The 21,757-nt window shown below is 37.8% G+C and overlaps 5 protein-coding genes across 5 annotated transcripts in view; 2 read left to right on the top strand and 3 right to left on the bottom strand.

Annotated features, from left to right (window-relative positions):
• Past1 (putative achaete scute target 1) overlaps positions 1–2,374 on the bottom strand; it is a 29,755-nt gene extending 27,381 nt beyond the window's left edge. The window contains exon 1 of the mRNA XM_073077526.1: positions 1,002–2,374. Within this exon, the coding sequence (XP_072933627.1) occupies positions 1,002–2,226 (1,225 nt within the window). The 5' untranslated portion in view covers positions 2,227–2,374. The remainder of the gene's footprint in view (positions 1–1,001) is intronic.
• A 304-nt stretch (positions 2,375–2,678) lies between these two features.
• On the top strand, positions 2,679–3,652 carry Dph3 (Diphthamide biosynthesis 3). Its single transcript, XM_073077524.1, has 3 exons — positions 2,679–2,869; positions 3,037–3,111; positions 3,392–3,652. Exons 1-3 carry the CDS (start codon positions 2,762–2,764, stop codon positions 3,458–3,460), a joined length of 252 nt encoding a protein of 83 aa, XP_072933625.1. The 5' UTR covers positions 2,679–2,761; the 3' UTR covers positions 3,461–3,652.
• Positions 3,653–4,005: 353 nt separating this feature from the next.
• Arfip (ADP ribosylation factor interacting protein arfaptin) lies at positions 4,006–10,678 on the bottom strand. The gene is made up of 7 exons (XM_073077525.1): positions 10,485–10,678; positions 9,938–10,068; positions 9,258–9,422; positions 8,209–8,377; positions 7,320–7,472; positions 6,800–6,950; positions 4,006–6,406 (listed from the first exon to the last, which is right to left on the bottom strand). Exons 1-7 carry the CDS (start codon positions 10,493–10,495, stop codon positions 6,164–6,166), a joined length of 1,023 nt encoding a protein of 340 aa, XP_072933626.1. The 5' UTR covers positions 10,496–10,678; the 3' UTR covers positions 4,006–6,163.
• Positions 10,679–13,460: 2,782 nt separating this feature from the next.
• Positions 13,461–15,646, top strand: LOC140745583 (uncharacterized). Its single transcript, XM_073077521.1, has one exon. The coding sequence runs from the start codon at positions 13,583–13,585 to the stop codon at positions 15,614–15,616; it is 2,034 nt and encodes a 677-aa protein (XP_072933622.1). The 5' UTR covers positions 13,461–13,582; the 3' UTR covers positions 15,617–15,646.
• Positions 15,647–15,724: 78 nt separating this feature from the next.
• The window catches only part of LOC140745584 (uncharacterized), a 40,529-nt gene continuing 34,496 nt past the window's right edge, over positions 15,725–21,757 (bottom strand). The window contains exons 6-7 of the mRNA XM_073077522.1: positions 18,161–18,346; positions 15,725–16,579 (exon numbers count right to left, since the gene is read on the bottom strand). Coding sequence (XP_072933623.1) covers positions 16,445–16,579; positions 18,161–18,346 — 321 coding nt within the window. The 3' untranslated portion in view covers positions 15,725–16,444. The remainder of the gene's footprint in view (positions 16,580–18,160; positions 18,347–21,757) is intronic.

The raw sequence follows: 21,757 nt of genomic DNA, 5'->3' as shown, positions 1-21,757 counted from the left end.
GACTTTTTCGAGGCATTCCAGCTTAGTCCTCAGGAATAGCATCGCATCTGTGGCCGACCTCAGGTAGGAATATCTAATCCTATCTGGGGTTGATTACAGATGTCCATGGGCGGCAGTAGCCACTTCCCATCAGATGGACTGCATGCTCATCTGCTACTCTTATATTACAAATAAAAAATAGACAAATATAAAAACTAGTAACATAAACCTCACACTATACCATAGGCTAGGTACAGTTATATCACCCGACTCATAATCGAACAAACCATTTTTTATACTAATTCTTAAACATTGGGCAGTGAAACTACACACACCAAGCAAACATGCCGGCACCCTTTCAGGAAGATGACCTAAGCATACATTAGGTATGTTGTCACCAAAGCTAATATGCACAATCTAATTTTAGTGATTGTCTAAGTGCTAATAGAAACAATATATGAATTTCGCGCTGTGCGCTATCAGAGGTTGATAAGGATGCTTATTCAGGTCAATATCTGTTGATAAGACATATACCCATATCTAGTAAACCGTACATACCTGTGGCAGAGGATATATTAACTACAACCTTGTTTGAGATGTGTTAAATTACACACATACATCCATGGAACTGTTGTTGTACAAATAATGGTATTTTACAAGTTGTTCAGTATTCTTCTTCATACAAAGGAATATAAAAAAAATATATTTTTGTCTTTAGAGCTAAGACATTGAGATGAATTCAAACATTATAATTTTAGTAATTTCAAACAATTGACCACTTCTTCGTTAATATTGTTGCATAAAAAGCTGTTCTTATCTCATTCGTAGCATTTCTATTAAGTAAGTACTCACACGGCAACTTAATCATGTGATTGTCTCAAGATAATAATGTAACAGATTAACTAAATATGATTCACATATATTAAATGTGTGACATGAGAATGCCTAGAGACAATTGGCAACAAAAGTTACAGAATAGAATTTTTAACTCTAATAAGAATTTTAATACATGCATCACTCACCTTTGATCAGGGGCTCGGTGACTATGTTGACGTCTTCTTGTGGAATCATGTCCATGAGCCGCGCAATGTCAGTGGCCAGCATATGGTCTACTACCTCCAACAGCTTGGGCTTCAGTGGGTGAAACTTGGTGAAGTCGTGGTTGGCCAGTGTCTCCTGCATCTTCTTGATATCTGGGAAGTCACCAGGAGAAATCTGCTGCTCTCTCTGGATTCTATCGTACACCTGGCCCAGATTTTTGATCAATTCCTTCTTTTTACCATCCTTACCGAACATGGAAGGCATCTCTTTCCTTAACTCGCTAACAATGTACGCATGAACCTTAGCGAGCCGTGCCCTCTTGATCAAATCGTTTAGTTTACGTAGAGCTGCATTTCTAGGTAGTGACTGCATGTCTCTGAACAGGTCCTGCTCCTCATCCTCGAACAGTCTCCTGTTCACGTCGTAGCGAAGAGGCTGGTCCCAGAACGAACCAATGTAGACTCTGGCGACCTCGGGCGTTTGCAGAACCTTGCCCAGCGACCACATAAGAGCGCCGTACACCCGCATCAGCTGCTGGTGGTCGATCATGTCCGCTTTGTTCAACACGATGCGGATTTTGTCATCGTGCCCTCTCAGTGCCTCGATACTTCTCCTGAACTCATCGGAGATATCGAGTTTGTGTGCGTCGAAAAGCAGGATGATACGATCTACACGTTCCGCAAACCACTCCAGCACGCCGGTGAAGTCGTACCCTCGGTCTACACGCTGTTTCTCCCCGGAGAGGATGCCGGGCGTGTCTACGATGGAGATCCCCCGCAACACCGGCGACGCTACCGTGGAGCACTGGAAGCGGTTGAGGAAGGCGTTGCCGAACTTGCTGAGAGGGCGGAACTGCTTCTTGGGGTCGACGACGAGCGCGTTTCCGGGGATGACGCCCTCTTTCTCGTCGAACATTACGGCGATAAACCGATCCGTAGTCGGCTCCGGCCCGATTCGTATGCCCGGAAATTCTCTTTCGAGAAGGTATTTGATAAACGTAGTTTTACCGGTCGAGTACTGTCCTACGAGTAGGATCATCGGCTTCGCGTCGAAGTCCGGTTCTTCCAGCTGTGGGGAGTGGAAGTCGTGGAACTGGTAATGCAGCTCAAGCGGCAAAAGTTTAGTTTTGTAAATCCTTTTGAGACCTTCCACGACATTGTCGATACTTTCGGATTTTTCACCCTCTTTTTTTAACCAGCTAAACATGATTGTAAATGGTTCTTTTTACTATACGTAAAACAATGTAACCACAAATTCACTCACTTCACCACAATTAAAATAAAATTATAACAATTTTAGCGAGACCACCGCGACCATCCTCCTTCACAAAAATAAAATGAATGAAATGACGTCAATGACATGTGTGACGTGCCCACATCAATGCTGCCAGCATAAAATCTTATCTTTAGTTTTTCTGCAAAACTTATTACTACGATTAAATGAAAATACAGCCAAATGAAAAGACACTAGTTCTTTTTTTTTATCTATCAAGACATGGCGATTTTACGTCTTTTAAATATTATAAACTTTAAATATTTATAAATTTTTAAAAGTTCAAGATTTATTATTTGGCTATATAGTTTTCATTTTTGAGTAGATTACTGACAATACAAAATCATTCATCGAAAATGTCAGATTGACATTGGTCAAGTCATTGATTGACATATTTGCAAAGTGTGTAAGTAAAGTGAAGCATGTTAAGCTAATATTGTATATTGTGCGCAATTTAAAACATTTAAAAATGACTATATTTCACGATGAGATTGAAATCGAGGACTTTGAATACGAAGAAGACGAAGAAATGTATTACTATCCCTGTCCGTGTGGCGACCGGTTTCAAATCAGTAAGGTTAGAATGATTAAAATATCTTATATTTTTCATATTCCAGTCTTAAAATAATAACAAATTTGGGATGTTAAAATATGAAAGAACGCAATCTTGATCTTCGCCATCAATAGGAGACTATTAGGCATATGCAAACCTAAAAAAATTCAATACGAGTATTTACTTTCCAGGAAGAATTAATGGCGGGAGAAGAGGTTGCTACTTGTCCCAGCTGTTCTTTAGTTGTCAAAGTAATTTATGATTTGGTAAGTGGATAGGTGACTTTTTTAAATACATTATTTTATTTTATTTGTCAGGAGCTCAACATCTCATTTAAAACATTAATTCTTATATATTAAATTAGAAATGAAAATGTTCCAATTTAAATGGATTATAATAATTATAATGCAGACTTAATAGCTGGGTAGAATACCCCCACCCTATATTTCAGTTAGGGACTATTTGGTTGCATACCTAAAAGCATTAAAAATAATTCCTCTATTCACAGTATAGTATTTACACATATTCATCCGATATTTTTTTTAGGAAAAGTTTAAGGCCGAAGCTGAAGAAATATGCAGTGAAGATGGTGACAAAGAAACTGTGAAAGCCTAATAGAAATCCATTTATGATGTGAGTCATACAGGATGTGTCACTGATACTAAGATGGCTGCGACCACACGGTCCCTGCAGATGGCGCTCGGAGCTGCAATGTTGCTGTGATACTATTAATAACTTCTGTTTGTACAGAGTTGCTATAATATATTTTACAGATAAATTTTAATAAATGTTACGTTGCGTATCAACTTTTTTAATCTTTAATTTTTCATAATTGGGGGTCAATAAGATCAGTTTCAAACATCAACAGCTAATTTTAGGTATTTAAAAGTAATTTTAAACGTATTTGGCAGTAATTCGAAATTTGTTTTAATCACTATTTATAACATAATGCACAGATAGTATTATTCTATCCTGGCTAAGTATGATACAAATTCTTATTTATAATATATTATTGCTATAGAAATTTCTTTTTAAGCTCGGGAGATGCCAAGCATAATAGCTTGCATTATATTTAACTTTAGATGTTTGGAAAATAATACATTTAATAATGTGTACATTAGTTCTGTCATGCATTTATATAATGTCAATAAAACTACAGGTTATATGGAGAATATGTGATCTATATTACACTCCTAGAACACAATTTCTTACAACTTAACAATTAAACATGGTCAGTGTATATTTTCTGTAGTAGGTATTAAACAAAAGATTAATCACAAACTAAATGCAGTTGACTAGCTACAAAATACTTTTCCTATAATTTTCACATCTATCTAACATATTCAAGCTATGAATATTCATATTGTCATGTCATATTTATCTTGCAAAATGATAAGTACATACAAAGTAAATAGGTACATTCCTAAATACATGTGCTATACATTTCATTAAATGTTTTCGAGAAATATTATTTTATATGATTAATACAACATTGCTTATGATATTATTAGTAAGTACAAACTAGAGATATTTTAGTCTGAACACTGGTTTTTATACATTTTTCGATGGAAGGATATATTTGAGCTACACAACGTAGAAACAATTTCCTCCTATCATCGAATACACAATCATCGTTTGCTATACATTTTGCAACTACATAAGCATTTAAAGCAATAAATATTGGAATGAAAATATACTCTTAAGTAACTAAATGTCAACATTTAAAAATATTATAGGAATCAACAGTTTTAATTAAGCGAGTTAGTCATGCATTCATAAATACTAATATTATTCAATTAAAAATACATTATTATTTTAATTTTTTTAGGCAATTCAGAGCTCATTGAAGGATATAATAAACAGATTCGTTACATCCTGCAATAAATATAAATTTTGACAAAATTCCAAGACCAATGACTAGAAAAAGCTATTACAAAATGAAAACATACCTTTTTATTCGTTTCTGAGTATACATTTACATCATGGTTTTCAACTCTCATTTTATGATTATTTTAATTACGTCGCTCACACCGATACTCAAGTTTCCGACATTCGCCGCTCGGTGACTAATTCAGTAGATTTAGAAAGACCCTGCATCACGGAAATAAATAATGGATAGGGGAAACTTGAGCATCCATAATTTCATACACACTGTCAGTTCTACTGGTGTAGCAAGACCGCAAAGATAGATCAATGACTATTAACTATTTATTAAATCTTACCTAGATTGAGTGCATGTGTGAGGCCATAATATTGAACACTGTAATAAAAAATGTGGAAATACATCACTTTTGTGCTTCTAAAATGCTATATTTGTATATACAGTCCGACTTGGAAAGTAATTTGTTTGATATAATCTCTATGGCCCAAGCGTTCTGAGATATTTACATTTAATTTCAAAAACTCATTTATCTAGCAATCCTACTACTTATATTAATCATACTCATTCGTTATTATAAAAAATTTATTTAAGCAAATATGTATTGATTTATGCTTATTAAATATTAGTTTTTATATTGAACATAGTTTATTTTAATATAAATAAAATATGTAATGTTTTCATTCAATAAAATTGAACCTTTCCGGTTCAGGTTACTACAGAAAGTGTGGCACTGTTTAATAGCTGGATGAAAGTTACGAGGAGCCGCACAAGATTTCATACTGGCGTTAGCAAGCGATTTATTATCGGACATAATATCCATATAATATATAGGACAAACATTGGTAGTATATGTAACAGATGACAATTATTTTAATATATCAAAAGTGATAAGCTACAAACACTGATATCACAAGTGATATAACATGTGCATTACTGCTGCTTCTTCTTGCTTCGTTACGCTTCCTGGGATCTATTGTAAGCTCGCTCTAGTCGACTTACAGTCTGCTCAATGATCGACCAATGACATTAGATTCGATACCGTAACCAGACGGTGCACTTAAACACATGCTTCGTTATCATTTTAACAAACAATAGTTTACAACCTCATGCAGAATGAAAGGTGTCCTCTCCACTTCCACCCAATATCCTGGATCACTCGCAAAACAACTAGTATCACCGCAACTGCCGCGAGCAGGTGTAAAGGTGGCTTCCAACGGCGATATCACGGACGGACACAGAACAATCCTCACCGACTCACAATGCGAGTATCGTCTGTGGAAGCGCTGGCATAAACGTAGCATTGGATATATTGCAAGTCTCTAAACTCACTCACTTTTTACTTGGGAACGCGAAAGTGGCTCGAAATATCCGTCCGTGGATAATCCGCAGAATCAGGCATCGTGGGAAGCCACCTCCAAGACCCCGGGGGCTCGCCCCTAGGTGCTGTGCGCGAGCTGCGGCGCGGGGTACGCGGGGGGCACGGCGGCCGCGGGGAGGGCGGTGGCGGGCGGCGCGGCGGGCGCGGCGGGCGCGGGGGGCGGGGAGGTAGGGGGAGGGGAGGTGGCGACGCCGGGCACGCTGAAGTGCCGCACGGCCGCCTCGAGCGCCACGTTGTTGCCGCTGAAGTACGCCGACACCGCGTTGTGGAATAGTAGCAGCTGCTTGTTCATCACTTTTACCTGTCGACGGAAAATAAATTAAAAATATGTAAAACATTGAGATTCTTATGCATATTACACTACAAACAAAAATATAAGAGAACATAAAAAATAGGCATGAGTTTTAAAACTACGAATATATCTGAATATTATCACCCGTCAACAAACACACACAAAGGCAAATGCAAAAACTGGTTTAAAGGGTGTGGTAAAGGATACGTACTTACCCGAGACGTTCCAATTTAGTATTTAGAGCCAGCAACTCTTCTGTAGCCAACCATAGGTAGGATTCATATTATTATCTGAGATTGGTAATGGTCGAGTGGCGTAAGCGAATTATATCAACTTAACTGCTCGATTACTATTCTCGATTACGCCGCTGCACCCCTGCACCGCCCGGGCAGGTGTACGTACCCGGTTGTCGTGCAGCAGCTGCAGCTTGACGGCGGAGTCGTCGCGCAGGCGCTCGTAGTGGCGGCGCTGGCGCTCGATGCGCGCCAGCAGCAGCTCGGGCGGGTTGCCGCCGCTGCCCTCCAGCTCGCTGCGGTACGCGTCGTACTCCACCCTGACCACATTTACAAACGAACATTTAAAGATAATGGAACTCAAAATGGATCGACTCCAGCGGCATCACCGCCACACGTATTTCTACATAACAACAGTAATTTTTAACGCTGCTGTGTTTTGTGTTTGGCTAGTCCTTAAGGGTAGCGGCGCATCGGTTGACCTCTGATAGGAATTTAATCTTATTTAGGGTTAATTACAGATGTACATGGGCGGCAGCAGCCATTTATTATCAGGTCGACTGCAAGCTCGGCTGCTACTCAAATATTAAAAAAATGTCATTTTTATGTGAATGATACCCTAAAATTGCCTCAAAGGCAACCATAAAAAGTGGTAGACTGGGTAACTCATGAAATTCAGGGGCATATACCTGGCGGCCTCGTACTGTCGGATGGTGAGCAGCGTGTCCTCGATGGTCTTGTTGGTGAGCGTGTTGAGCGCGGAGTTGAAGAAGTGCAGCGCCGCCAGCAGCGTGTCGCCGTTGCGCGTCAGCGAGCGCTGCGTGTCCGCGTTGTATAGGAACCTGATGGTTTAGAATAATTACATTACATAGAGTGTAAGATGTCTATGTTGTATCTAGACATAAGGCAGTGTGATATTACGGAACGATTGAAAAAAAATGTAATATATAATTTCAGTGAGTTTTTATGTGTAAATTGGTGATTTCTGGCAAATATTTCAAATACTTTATGACCTTCACATTTTATTTACGATTTAGACCAGAATTTGGCCTGTCCCACTACTTTGCACCTACAGTACGCGCTGCGTGTGCGCGGCGGCGGCCAGCTGCGCCGCCAGCGCGCCGCTCTGCCGCAGCACCTACAGTACAGTGCGGTACGTACTGTTGCTGCAGCTCGGGCGACTTCTGCGCCAGGTCGGCGAAGGCCTCCCCGAGCGCGCGCTGCGTGTGCGCGGCGGCGGCCAGCTGCGCCGCCAGCGCGCCGCTCAGCCGCAGCACCTACAGTACAGTGCGGTACGTACTGTTGCTGCAGCTCGGGCGACTTCTGCGCCAGGTCGGCGAAGGCCTCCCCGAGCGCGCGCTGCGTGTGCGCGGCGGCGGCCAGCTGCGCCGCCAGCGCGCCGCTCAGCCGCAGCACCTACAGTACAGTGCGGTACGTACTGTTGCTGCAGCTCGGGCGACTTCTGCGCCAGGTCGGCGAAGGCCTCCCCGAGCGCGCGCTGCGTGTGCGCGGCGGCGGCCAGCTGCTCCGCCAGCGCGCCGCTCAGCCGCAGCACCTACAGTACAGTGCGGTACGTACTGTTGCTGCAGCTCGGGCGACTTCTGCGCCAGGTCGGCGAAGGCCTCCCCGAGCGCGCGCTGCGTGTGCGCGGCGGCGGCCAGCTGCGCCGCCAGCGCACCGCTCAGCCGCAGCACGCCGTTGTACTTGCGCTGAGTCTCGCGGACCGCCTCGATTTGCGCCTCCAGCTCTGCGACACACAAATACGTCACGTTATCGCAAACACATGGATATGCTCAACTGACTTATATATGAGGCTTTTTCATATAAGCCTTGTCTTAAGGACTGGCAAAGTGTCTGTGAACTTCAGATTTCAGTTCAATATGGAATTGGGTACAGATAGGTAGGTAGGTAATCAGTATCATAATTTAGATTTTATGGCTTTTTGCCACTTCAATGTAATAAAAAAAGACACATAAAATTTTATAAAATAATGTATTAAAAAACAAAAGATGACATGTTTACACATTCAATAATATCGATTTTTTAACCTTGAAAAAAAATGTTGAACTTTCTAGAATAGGAACTAAATTATTGTTAATATAGGTATTTCAACAAAGAATACAATGTCTGTTGACAAAATGAAGCAGTTGTTTTCACTTAACTAGTTTGAATGCCACATCTAATCAATGCCAATTGAGTACAATTAGATGTCATATTCAATTACCATTGGTATTTTGACTATTCATATTTTCCATGCTTGATCAATTTTTTTAATATTATGTTAATAGTTTTACGCACATAGCACACAATTTACATACAAATAAATCGTCATCATTTCGCCTCTCCACTCTTTCCTCAAATACCTTTATCTAATATTCAGCACTTTAGATAATATCCAGTCAAAGTGCTAATCATGACAAAATAGGTATCTTATTTACAGTATACTGATATATTCTTATTTTACTATTAAGAAAATCTCATGTAAGTGAATGTGTGTTCTTATGAGAATAAAGATATTTCACACTTTATTTATACCATGCCACTAAATGGAATTCTAACTAATATATCACCAAGCCCAGATATACCACTGAAAGATAAAAAAACGAAATGAATAAATGTGATCTCACCAGTATCAACAGTCCGTGAGCTTTTCCCAAGCTTTTCATAGAGAATCTGTTTAGTGCACTTGTACGTGGAGACTCCCCAACTGCGCAGAGACTCCAGCTTTGTGGAGCCCGCGCGGAGCAATGTGCTGGTTCCCGCTGCACCATTTTGAGAGACATCTGGAGGTGCTACACACATAATAAGCACATTTTAGTATGTAATATCAAATATTACTTATTTATTATTATATTACACAAGTTATTATGCTATCTATACATATAGACATGAAGAAATTATTCCTAGAGATATTTAAACAGGAAAGCATAGGCTGTAATAATATACTCTGACAAAGACTTATATACCAATAGCCCTATATTTAGTTCAATGATTATTGACAAATATGATGCCATTTTTATACTGATGCAACGTGCAAAAAAACATTGACATTTTAATTTGATTCTCGTTAGAATTAGAATTCCTAGTATGATAATAATATGATAACTAATATGATAATCAGCATAAATATTACAGAAAAACCTTGCATAAATGCTACTATGTACAAAATGAATGCTTCACAAGCACTAAGTACTTTAAACTTACAACTTTTATGTAATTTCTGCATAAAGTTTGTTACTATAGATACTGGCTACAACAAAAACACCCCTGTTGAGTGATCAAGGTTATTTTTACAGCAAATAATTACCATAAGCAGGGGGAAAGGGCGTGGAGCGTGAGGTAGGGAACTTGGCCTCGGTGCCTGATGTGATGGAGTCACTGGACTCCCGGAGTGGTGGTGTGTCCTTCAGCATCTCGTGTATACTGCGCTCTGATTGCCTGCAAATTACAACAAATTATCTATACAATAATAATTATATTAATGACTGTTGTATTTTAACTTGTGTCCTATAAGACAACTTACAGACTACTGTTAATGCTAAGTATAGCATGTTCTAAAATTTTTGCAAACTTGTTCTTTTGCGCAAGTATAATAAATATTGAGTATTATAACAATAACTACAAACACAGCGAATATACGGATGTATTTTGGTCAAATTATTAACGTAGTCAGACTGAGCAGATTTTTACAATAATTTAATAACTAGATAGGTACTTCTACCACTACCACTTGTGGCTTGCGGAAACAGAAAATCACAGCTAATTGAACAATTAATTTAGCAAGCGGCATTCGTACAAACATAGTTTGTTTTGTGTGGAATCTATCATATGAATTCAATCACAATATGACGCACCACTTAGACATGTTGCAGGAAAGATTTCGCCTTTCTTCTCCGAAGACTTGATATCACAGAATAATTAAGTAAAACGGTACATTGAGAGTTTATTAAAGCTAATGTTTAACTAATTTTACAGCACTTCGTTTCCCAAGCAATTTATTAACAGTCAGGAAAACAGATAAAAACTAACAAAATCAAGCGATCGAATTGACAACTTGACATTTCATTCGAATACTTGTAGCAGAATATTTTCCTATTAACGATAATGGTCTATTTATGTCTATTATTTTTAAAATGAAATATTTTTATTTAACAGCATTTTTAATTACGCTTTGGTTTGTAATAAATATTATTGTAGTATAATAATTATTAATTATTATAAATCTAAGTTTTAAATTTTCAAACGTGTGGAGAGTCAACAAAAATGTATGTATTGTAAATCTGTTTGTACCTTTACATTATGTATTTTTTTTAATAGTATTTTAACGTTGCAATGTATCAACGCTAGTCAATGTTATAGTATTAGAGAACAGTATCTAAATGGTTCCAAAAAAATTAAGCACAACCAAAACAATACAATTTGATAATGGTGTATAACTTATTGTATGTAGTAATTAAATTATTAAGAAGGTTGTCTGAATAATTTATATACCGGGCAACTGGAACAGCTTACGAACATTCTTACGAATTTAAAAAAAATTATAGATTGATGAAGTGAGATATTTTTAGGTGTTCTTAAGTGCATGCACAAATAAAATACCTTAAATAATATGATACAGATTTATGAAGTTCCACCTTTTGTTGAGTTCCGAAAGGTCACCAATTAATCACTGCTCAGATCGTAGGTCGATATTTTAGCAAAGTGAACATATAAAATCTTCACTTAGCTTACATAGCGCCTCGAGATGCGTTACCTGCAGTGAGTTAGTTAGAATTTGCGCAGTATTACGGGACAAAATAAATACACAAACTATGGCACCAACACATTTTTATTATTAATAATTACAAGGTAATGCAACTGGTATATCATAAAACTAAAAAAATAGCAAAAGATAAAATAAGATTGATTTTATTGTTGTATAATTTTATGGAGGTAAAATATGATTATTTTTAATTTTGTAAATGCAACTATTCTGGTACAATCTAATGCATTATAATAAACATTGACTAAAACAAACATGATCAAAAATAAATCGGACGCTTATTTAATTTGAAGTTGTGCTCGAATATCTGGCGTTAAAGAAAATATAATATATTCAATAGATCTTTAAGCAAACTTCCCTTCAACAATTAAATTTACTGAATCATTGTATCTACTACTATTAAAGTAGAGCTTTGATCACAAATTCGATATTTACTGTGTATTATATACATTTATTATTATAATGATATTACAATTATCTAATATTACACTTAATTTAAGTACCTAGCTTTTGCCTTAATACTTATAATAAATTTGAGACTAGCTTTTACATTTGTGAAGATTATAACAGAAATATTAGTTAATAGGTACAAACATAATATTACTTATCTGAAACACATACGATGAAACTTAACGATCATCATACCTATACCTGATGAACATGGAGTATATTATTTTACAATATGCGACAACACAAATTAATATAATTTTATAATTAAATAATTAAATAATTTTTATATTTTATAATTAATTAGATTGATTGATTGACGTTGTCAAACGTATAAAATAATTTTTCTTCAATTTTGTTAAAATTGTGGAATTATGGACTGAAATTTTACCCAAAAGAGGAAATACGAGTGAATAAATAGTGCGGAAAAACGCTATATGGTTTTGAGAATCTCATAAAAAAAAATAAGAAAACATACCACTGAATGTCGATTTTTTGTGCAAAGGTATTTAAGAACAGTGAGAGCAGTGCAGATGGCTTTAAAAAGCCACTTCAATGCCAATACACTACCAATGATGTACTCTTACCAAAAGTTCCCCCATATTTTGACCTGGAAGTGCATTTTGGTTCAGTCTCTGTGATAAAGACATTTAGTGTTGTTGTGTACATACATGCTAATTATTGTCTATTTTAATATGAGGTACCAACAAATTTTAGTCTTATTTTTTATAAATAAACATAGTTTAATTTTTCTATTCATAGTTTTATTATAATTGTATCATTTTATTAATTAATTTTAATAATGTTATTTTAAAATTAGGTAGTATAATTATTTTAGATTTTATATAATTTGAATTCATGTCGCAGGTACCTGGGCCAAGCAATGCATCGGCGTTTTGTAACCATTCTGGCGACACGTCATTTGATTTCCTTCAATGCCCCCACTGCTCTCAAATTAAATACTTCAAAGGTCGTAGAGGTCTTAATATTCATATTAGCAAGTGTCATAAAGCTTCCCAATCCATTAATACAATTTTAGGTAATTCTTTAGTTGACCCACCTACTAAATCTCTTTCTGATCAAAATTACAATGAAGAGCCTTTTTGGAAATATTTGTATAAATTAAAAACCTCTACTCCGATTGTGAAACGCATTCCAAAAGGTGCTCGTATATCCGTTGCAACAAAATTGTCACATTTAATTAATAATATTATAAAGGAAAATTCTACACATTATTGGGAGCAGTATTTGACATTTTCTTTTAACATTTTACATGCCGCTACAGATCCTTTAACAAAAAAAACCTCTATCACACAAAAAATTAAAAATAATTGCTTGAGATCTAATTTTAATAATGTGTTAGAAACAAAACAGCCACTTCGTTCATCATCCATTTTTCACTCCGTTGAAAGGAAAATTAGCGACGGAGATATTAAAGGCGCTTCCACTCTCCTTTTCTCAAATGATGTTGTCGCCCCCGATTCTTCAGAAACACTTTCAGCCCTTCGGAGCAAACACCCATCACCAACTTCTCCTTTACTTCTTGGATCTTCTTCACCTTTAAATGTTTCTTCCCTGACCGTTTCACATAAAGATGTTTATGGGGCGATTATGTCATTCAAAAATGGCTCTGCTGGTGGTTTGGATGCCTTAACACCACAACACTTTAAAGATCTTGTGTGCGGCGCGACCGGCGACTCCGGTAGAGTCTTACTAAACGACATAACTAACCTCATAAATTTTATGCTTTCGGGAAAGGTGAATCCAGAAGTAACAAACCTCCTTTATGGTGCAAATTTATGCGCCCTAAAAAAGAAAGACGGGAGTATTCGTCCAATTGCCGTTGGTAATACTTTAAGGAGAATAGCTTCTAAGGTATGTTGTAGGCATGTCCTCCCCACACTGGAAAAAAAGTTTCAACCTTTACAATTAGGTTTCGGTTCGAAGGGAGGTTGCGAGGCAGCTGTTCACAGCCTTAGAAGCTTTCTAACTAACGGTGGTGGTGATGTTGTTCTGAAGGTTGATGTCAAAAATGCGTTCAACTCTGTCGACCGTAGCATTTTGTTGGAAGAAATAAAAACAGTTATTCCGGAAGTTTACCCATATTTATTTCAATGCTACGGTGCTCCATCACACCTATTATACAGAAATAATTTAATAGAGTCTGCGGTCGGCTGTCAACAGGGAGATCCACTTGGGCCGGCCATTTTTAGTTTAGCCATTCATCCTATCATTTCTAAACTAAATTCCAAATTAAACATGTGGTATCTTGATGACGGGACTTTAGGAGGCGATGCTACTGGCGTTTTTGAGGATTTTAATTACCTTTTAAATGCTTTAAAATCAATTGGATTGGAATTAAATTTTTCAAAATGCGAACTCTTTATTTCGGAATTGTTACCTACTACTGAAAGAGAAATAGTTTTAAACAAATTTTATTCATTGTCCCCCGATTTAAAAATTGTAGATAAAAAATCGCTTCGTCTCCTGGGCTCTCCCGTATTAGAAGATTCTATTCCACCTTTTTTCGATGAACTATTATCAAAATTTGATATTGTTTCTGAACGTTTAGGAAAAATCAAAATTCACATGGCATATCAAATTATTCGATTCTGTATTTTCGTTCCGAAATTTACATATTTTTTAAGATGTTGTCCGGCTTGGAAATTTTTAAATTTACTGTCATTTTTGGATTCTCAAATTTTGGGTACATTATCAAATATTTTAAATTGCAACTTAGATGATCGATCCTGGTCCCAGGCCTCCTTACCTATACGTTTTGGAGGTCTCGGGATCAGGAAAGCTTCATCGGTTGCTTTACCTGCTTTCCTGTCTTCTGTTCACAGTACGAGTTCTCTTTTTCAAAAAATTACCGATGCATCTTTAGGCCGTACAGAAATCTCGTACTGTGCGGAGGCTAGGGACGCGTGGTCCGAAGCTTGCCCTGGCGTATCCCCCCCTTTAGACTTGACAGTTCAAAGACTCTGGGACGAGCCGCTCTGCAGAAAGACTCATACTAGTTTATTAGACTCAAGTACATGTTCTGTTGAGCGTGCTCGTCTTCTGGCTGTTTCTGTCAAAGAGTCGGGGTTTTGGTTACATGCAATTCCGTCGAGTAATCTTGGTACGGTTTTGGATAACACGTCTTTTTCTATTGCCGTTAGCCTGCGACTGGGTTTAACTTTAAATCATCCACATTGTTGTCCTTGTGGAGTTCAGGTAGACCACTTGGGACACCACGGTCTCTCTTGTCGGCGCAGCGCCGGTCGCCAATCGCGCCACGCTTCCTTGAATGATGTCATCCGCAGGGCTCTTGCTACCGTCAACGTACCGGCTCAATTAGAGCCGAACGGTGTTGTGCGTGACGATGGCAGGAGGCCTGACGGTTTGACATTGATACCGTGGAAGAATGGGAGGTGTCTTGTGTGGGATGCTACGTGCGTTGACACACTGGCACCGTCCCATCTTACGTTATCATCAAGGGCAGCTGGTGTTGTGGCTACCGACGCTGAGATACGCAAACTGCAGAAGTATGCAAGTCTCAGTAGAGACTACATATTTTTGCCGTTTGGCGTGGAGACAATGGGACCGTGGGGTTCTGACGCTCGATCTTTCTATAAACATCTTTCCAAGCGATTGATCGAGTGCACCAATGACCAAAGGGCTGGCGCTTACCTCGGACAGAGAATTAGCTTAGCTATTCAGCGGGGTAATGTCGCCAGTGTTTTGGGAACTCTTCCGAAGGACAACAATTTGGATGAAGCCTATTATATTTAACTATAGTTAGTATTTTTATAAAGTTTTTTATTTAGGTGTATAATATTTATAGTTTAGTTTAGAATGTTGTTTATATACATATCTATAGTTTTGTTAAAACATAATAAACAATATTTTATAATTATCGTATTTTTCAACATGCATTATTTTCACTGTTATACGTAGATTTTATAAAAAATATTATTTGATCTTTTTTCTCCTCTCTAGAATACTAAGATTACCTTATATTATTGTACTTGTATTTTTCTTATTGTATGACTTTCGTTTGTACATGGACATTACTCCCTACATTGTATTGTGCAAAGCAATATACTTATTTAACGATTTTTAAACAAATAACTACATTAGATCTTAGGTACTTTTATATTTTTACCAAAAGTTTAATGATCTTTGGATCAATTTATAGAAATAAAATGATACACCTAAATATTATGTTACATGCACAATTTTAATATTAATAGTTTGTGAAACATAATATACCTATATTGATTAAAAAATAATTGGTAATACAAAGTAAGAACTATCTACTACATACATTACAATTTTAAAAATCTTCAGATCTTTAATAATGTTGTTGTTTTCGTTAGGTGTTGGTAATCTGTTTCCTGTTTTACTTCCTCGAACCTATTCGCGATAGTCCATCGCGGTAGATCCATGTAAATAACAATCGAGACAGTTATTATTGTTATTTACACACATTTAATCATTAACTACAGATTATGCACATCAAAACCGTGAATCTTCTTGAATAGTCTCGCACTGATGTGGTCGTGGTCCCTGGGGCCCTTGGGGGCAGTTGGGACAGTGGGGCGCAGCGCGGGCGTGACGTCAGTCCTGCGAGCGCGAGGTGGGCGGCAGAGCGCGCAGCGGCCGCAGCTCGGGGCCCGAGCTGTTGTCGCTTATTACGATAGTCTCCTGCGGGCAGCACGATGTCTTCATCGATTCTGTCGATGTTTTGTGATTCTGGAAAAAAATGATTTGGATTTAATATAACTTCATCACATCATGTAGAAACTTTATAAAAACTTCATAAGGGGCCGTTCAAGTATTACGTAACGCAATTTTTGAAGATTTTTGACCCCCCCCCCTTGTAACGCACCGTAACGTTTTTCTATACCCCCCCCCCCTCTCTAAACGTTACGTAACACTCAAGTGTCAATTTTTACCCTAAACTCGCTAAAAAGTTATGTTATAGTTTTTATCCTTGGGCGTGTTCAGCCGAACTAGGTGTCCGGAGTATTCTAAGTTAGTTTAAGTATAGTCAAAGCTATACTGTACTATACTTAGTCTAACTCAGAATACTCAGGACTTATTTCGGCTGAACCCACTCATTCAAGGGATTCCCCATAAAACGTAAATGAAAAGGGTTGCCAATTTAGGAGTTTAAAGGATTCTCTATTGTTTCATTAAAAAATGTTACGTAACGTGTATTAAGAAAGACCCCCTCTCGCCCCTGTTACGCATCGTAACGTTCTACAAGAATTAATTGCGTTACGTAATACTTGAACGCCCCCTAAGTCTGAAACTAAAGATCTGGCTTAAGTATCTATGCATGGATTTTGTTTCTATACACACCTAAGAATTATTTAGTTTAACTGTACTTTTATACCTAGATATTACCTCCCTTGCCTACTTAGCCAAGGGAGGTAATATCTAGGTATAAAAGTATACTTATACTTATAAGCCTATATACATATACTTATACTTATAAGCCTTATACCTATAATTATGGCCTCATATATTCTTCAGATACGGTGTGAAAATAATCTATTTAAGTAATTTATAACAGTAGACAATAGGCATAATATGGCCCTCCGGTTCATATAAATAGGTGTAGGCAAGTTGTCAATCTTAATTTGCGCGCGAGTATTATAGTGGTCAATTTCCGCTGAAGGGCATTGAACTTTACATCGCGAATATATTTTTTGGATCCATATTGTCTAAAGCTTTTTGAATTTTAACAAAAAACTAATAAAAATAAAGTACAAAGAAATTTGAAAACCGTAAGATAAAATGGTAATTATTCCGATGTGATAAGTAAAGAACCCGATTTCTAGTGGCTCCTTCTTTTAGTTACCTACCTAACCAATATATAAGCGGTGCTGGTTTTACAAGTAGATAACATTGCAGATGAGCCAGAAGGAACTATCATGTAAATACTCAAATAGGATTCATGTCCTAAGTCTTTCGAGTCAGTTCTCGATATTTGTCAGAAGTGGACAATCTGCGATTATCTGCTGCATGTTGCATTTATCTATAGTAGTCCGTAGATTCAAAAAATGTAAAAAAAGCACCAAATGACTATGCAGCCTACATCGGGAAACTGCCTCCATACCTGATATACCGCACCGTTGAAACCAGAAATGCACTGTTATAAATAAGAAAGAATATTGGTAGTCATCTGTGACACCGCATTATAACAGCTAATAACGCAGCAAACAATGCTATGTCAAGATGAACACGAACACTACTTCAACACAATCTTCAAAATGTCTTCGATAACTCCATAGAACCTTTAAAGGTTTTAGGTGTGGGTATACATACCCGCTTGAAGCAGTGCACGATGGAGTGGCAGAGCGCGGCGGGCGCGAGGCGGCGCTGGCGCATGGCAACGTACAGCACGGGGTCCAGCACGTAGTTCAGCAGCATCAGCACGTCGGACAGCTGGCTCAGCGTCTCCAGCCGCCGCCGCCACGGCAAACCCAGCGACAGGTACAGCGCTGATGTTAGCTGTAGAGAATTACCACTATGTTAGTGTGGCAAAGGGAGATCTCCCACCGGGAGTGCAATCACGCTCGTGGTCCGAGTTTGGAGTTTGTATATATGGAAAATGTTTAGAAAATTTAGATTTGACTATTTGCGCTATTTGGAAATTGGTAGGACCAGTTTGCTCAGGGAGATATCACCGCCACATCGATTTCTAGCGTGAAGAAGATTTTGCGTTTCAGTGGATGCCAGCCGACTTCCATATGGGGCGACCATATTAATTCTCAGAAGTGACAATGCATTAATGATCATCTGTATTATACAGGTCGCGTTATGCTTTGAAGAATATATATAATTTTAAGGTGGTAGAACCCTCTGTGGTTCGACTCCGGCGGCACCACCGCCGCACCTATTTCTACCTAATAACAGCAGTGTTAGGCGCTGCTGTGTTCCGGTTTGAAGGGTGTGGTAAGGGAGACAGACTTTTCCGAGGCGTTCCAGCTTAGTCCTCAGGGGTAGCGGCGCATCTGTGCCCGACCTCAGGTAGGAATATCTAATCCTATCTGGGGTTGATTACAGATGTCCATGGGCGGCAGTAGCCACTTACCATCAGGTGGACTGCATGCTCGTCTGCTACTCCAATATTATAAAAAAAAAAAAAATATATCTACCGAATTTTCGTACAACGATAGAGGAAAAAAATACTAGGTAGAAATACAAAAAATAAAAATTCATTCCATAACATAATAGAACTACCTATAAATTAAATTGCTAATATTTTAAGCAATGTTGATTTTAAGTAACAAAATTAATATTCAAAAGTCTCGGCTTGCTCCAATGTTGTGTAAAGTGAAATTATAAATCATTTTTCAACCGGAAAATTTTCAATTTAAAACAACTTTTAAAATTTAAGACTAACAATACGCTTGACTGGAACACGACGAGATATTAAAGATATTGTTATTAAATAAGTATAATCAGGTATCACTTTTTGGTGGCAACGTATAAAGGTGGTGGAAGTCATAATAATTTAACCATGACGGGTCCAGTGCCACACCTATAACTTTTTAATAGCAGAGTAAGCTGCTGCATTCTAGTATGGAAAGTTTGGTAAAGCTTTCCATCTTAATTTTTAGGGACACTAATGCATCCATGAGCAATCTACTCGTATATCTCTATCCAGTTGCATGTAGTGTCATTCTCATGCACCCATGGACATCAGGGACCACTTCATATCAAGTACCTAAACTGCATACTTATGTGCTCTTTACATAACTCATAAAAATCGAATACAAAAAATATTATCCGAATATAGGTATTACGGATGAATTGACCGCTATCTACTCGACCGAATAGCGATATTAGACGTCATAATGCTTGTAGTTCATCAAATTGTATAGCCCCATTCTATTTACTGGATGACCAAGCTATACTCAAGTAATAACAAGGCTGAACAAATATAACCAGACTATAGTTTACCTACACGCCTATGTGTGGCTTACTTTATATATTAAGTAATTAGAGCCCTACATGCCACCAATAAACTCCACCCAACTAATTGATCAATTTGTAGCAAGCGGAGCAATCGCCGCGACAATATCTTATAATTGATCTAATCGTCAACGTAAACTAATTTGTTGGAGGAGTAAACCAACTTTTATTGTTAAGATAGAACAAGATATATTTTTATGTTTTGTAATGACACCTGGAGAAACGGGCTATCTAATAGAAAGTAGTTACTGTCGCCTATGGGCATTTCACAACGCCAAATGAGTCAAATACATCTCCGGATTAAAGAAAAGCTCTTTTTGCACCTGATTCATACTCGTAGCACCTCGTATCATAGCACTCTGGGATACTGCAGGAATGAACATAAATAAAACAGTCTTGGAAAACTAACTTGGGTGGATTCGTTACGTATTTCTGCTATAGTAAACCCTTTAAACCAGAACACTGTAGAGCCAACTTGCATGCATGTTTGTAACGATAGTAGCGTAGTCGAACCGTAAGTTCTACTTAAAATTATCCCTAAAATATTTTTAAACATTGTCAATTGTTCATTACAAAGCCATAATAATGTAGCAATAGCCTTTAAAGGTCATGAACACATCAATTCCCATGCGCCCTTGCGAGCGCCATCAATAACACTCGAAGTGGTCAATATTATGGGAAATGTGAACTGCAGCCCAATGCTACGCACTCTATTTGTAAATCAGAACAACTGCCGATGCATAATCTATATCTGTTATGATATTTTTACAGCTCTAGGTCATCAGTGATAGCTAGATACCCAGATAGTGATAGTTCTACGTCAGCACACACAGTTTAACACTTTTAGGGTTAGTGAAATAAGTGTGTATGTGTGGGGTTCTTGTCAACCCATTACTGTTCCACAGCTAGGTACAGGTGTCCTCTTACAGATGGGTGTAGATCTTAATACCCCTCTCTTACCCATAGCGACTTGGTAGACTTTTCGCACTTTTGAAAACTTTTTTGTTAAGAACTCTGCGGCGCGTAGGTTTTCTCGTTATGTTTTTCTTAGCCGTTCAAACCTACCTAAAAGTTACCTACAATATATGGACTACGTCTGAATTAAATTAAATAAAAGGCACCTATTCTATTCGAAATTAATTATTACATTTGAATGGTACCTACTTAGAGACAAAACCTTCAAATACTGTGAAGCATGTAGGTATACTTACTGCACAAAACGATAACGTTATCAAAAAGTATGCTTCTATTCAAATTAGTCTGCTAACTAAGAAGTCGCCCGCAGTGCTTCCGGGTTCAATTCCCGTTTGATGCAAACGATATTTAAAACAAAAGAATTCCACTCGCGTTGCGCGTTATTCGGCGCGAACTTCTGTGTTTTAATGAATTCCTTGCCATTTATCGAAACAATGAAATATTTTCGATCGCGCCGCCAACTGCATGCCAATTAGAAGTGGATGGAGTATCCAATTGTTATTGTATATTGTATCTACCTGTGTAGGTATGTAGCTATACCTATTGCAAAACATACGAAATTATATTGGCACCTGACCGCGCGAACCAGCATGATTTCCACATACCTATGACTTTTTTGCATGAAATCAATTACAGTTCAAGAGAGAGCCCTGTGACTGTCGGACAGACAAACGAACAGGCTAATTGAGAGGCCTGCGTATATCAATATGCTATTTAAATATTACCCAATATAAGTGGGTCACATTAATTTCTTGCCAGTAATCGTGCACATATTCCTCAATAAGTTGTAGAACTTGCGACACTACGATACTACTCAAACACTAAGATATTAGCCGTTATTGGTCACTGGGAGTGCGAACCTACGATGTTTCTCACATAATAAAACTTATTCATATGTTCGTGTTATATGTTATGTCAGTTTTGTGTCACCTTACAGGAAAGTTCATTTAAAAATGTAATGAGTAAGTA

The sequence above is a fragment of the Epargyreus clarus genome, unplaced genomic scaffold (genome assembly GCF_041222505.1).
Source record: "Epargyreus clarus isolate Ecla_fem2 unplaced genomic scaffold, WU_Ecla_fem_2.2 ptg000010l, whole genome shotgun sequence".
In the NCBI taxonomy this organism is placed as follows: Eukaryota; Metazoa; Arthropoda; class Insecta; order Lepidoptera; family Hesperiidae; genus Epargyreus; species Epargyreus clarus.
This window is presented reverse-complemented; position numbering and strand designations above follow the sequence as displayed.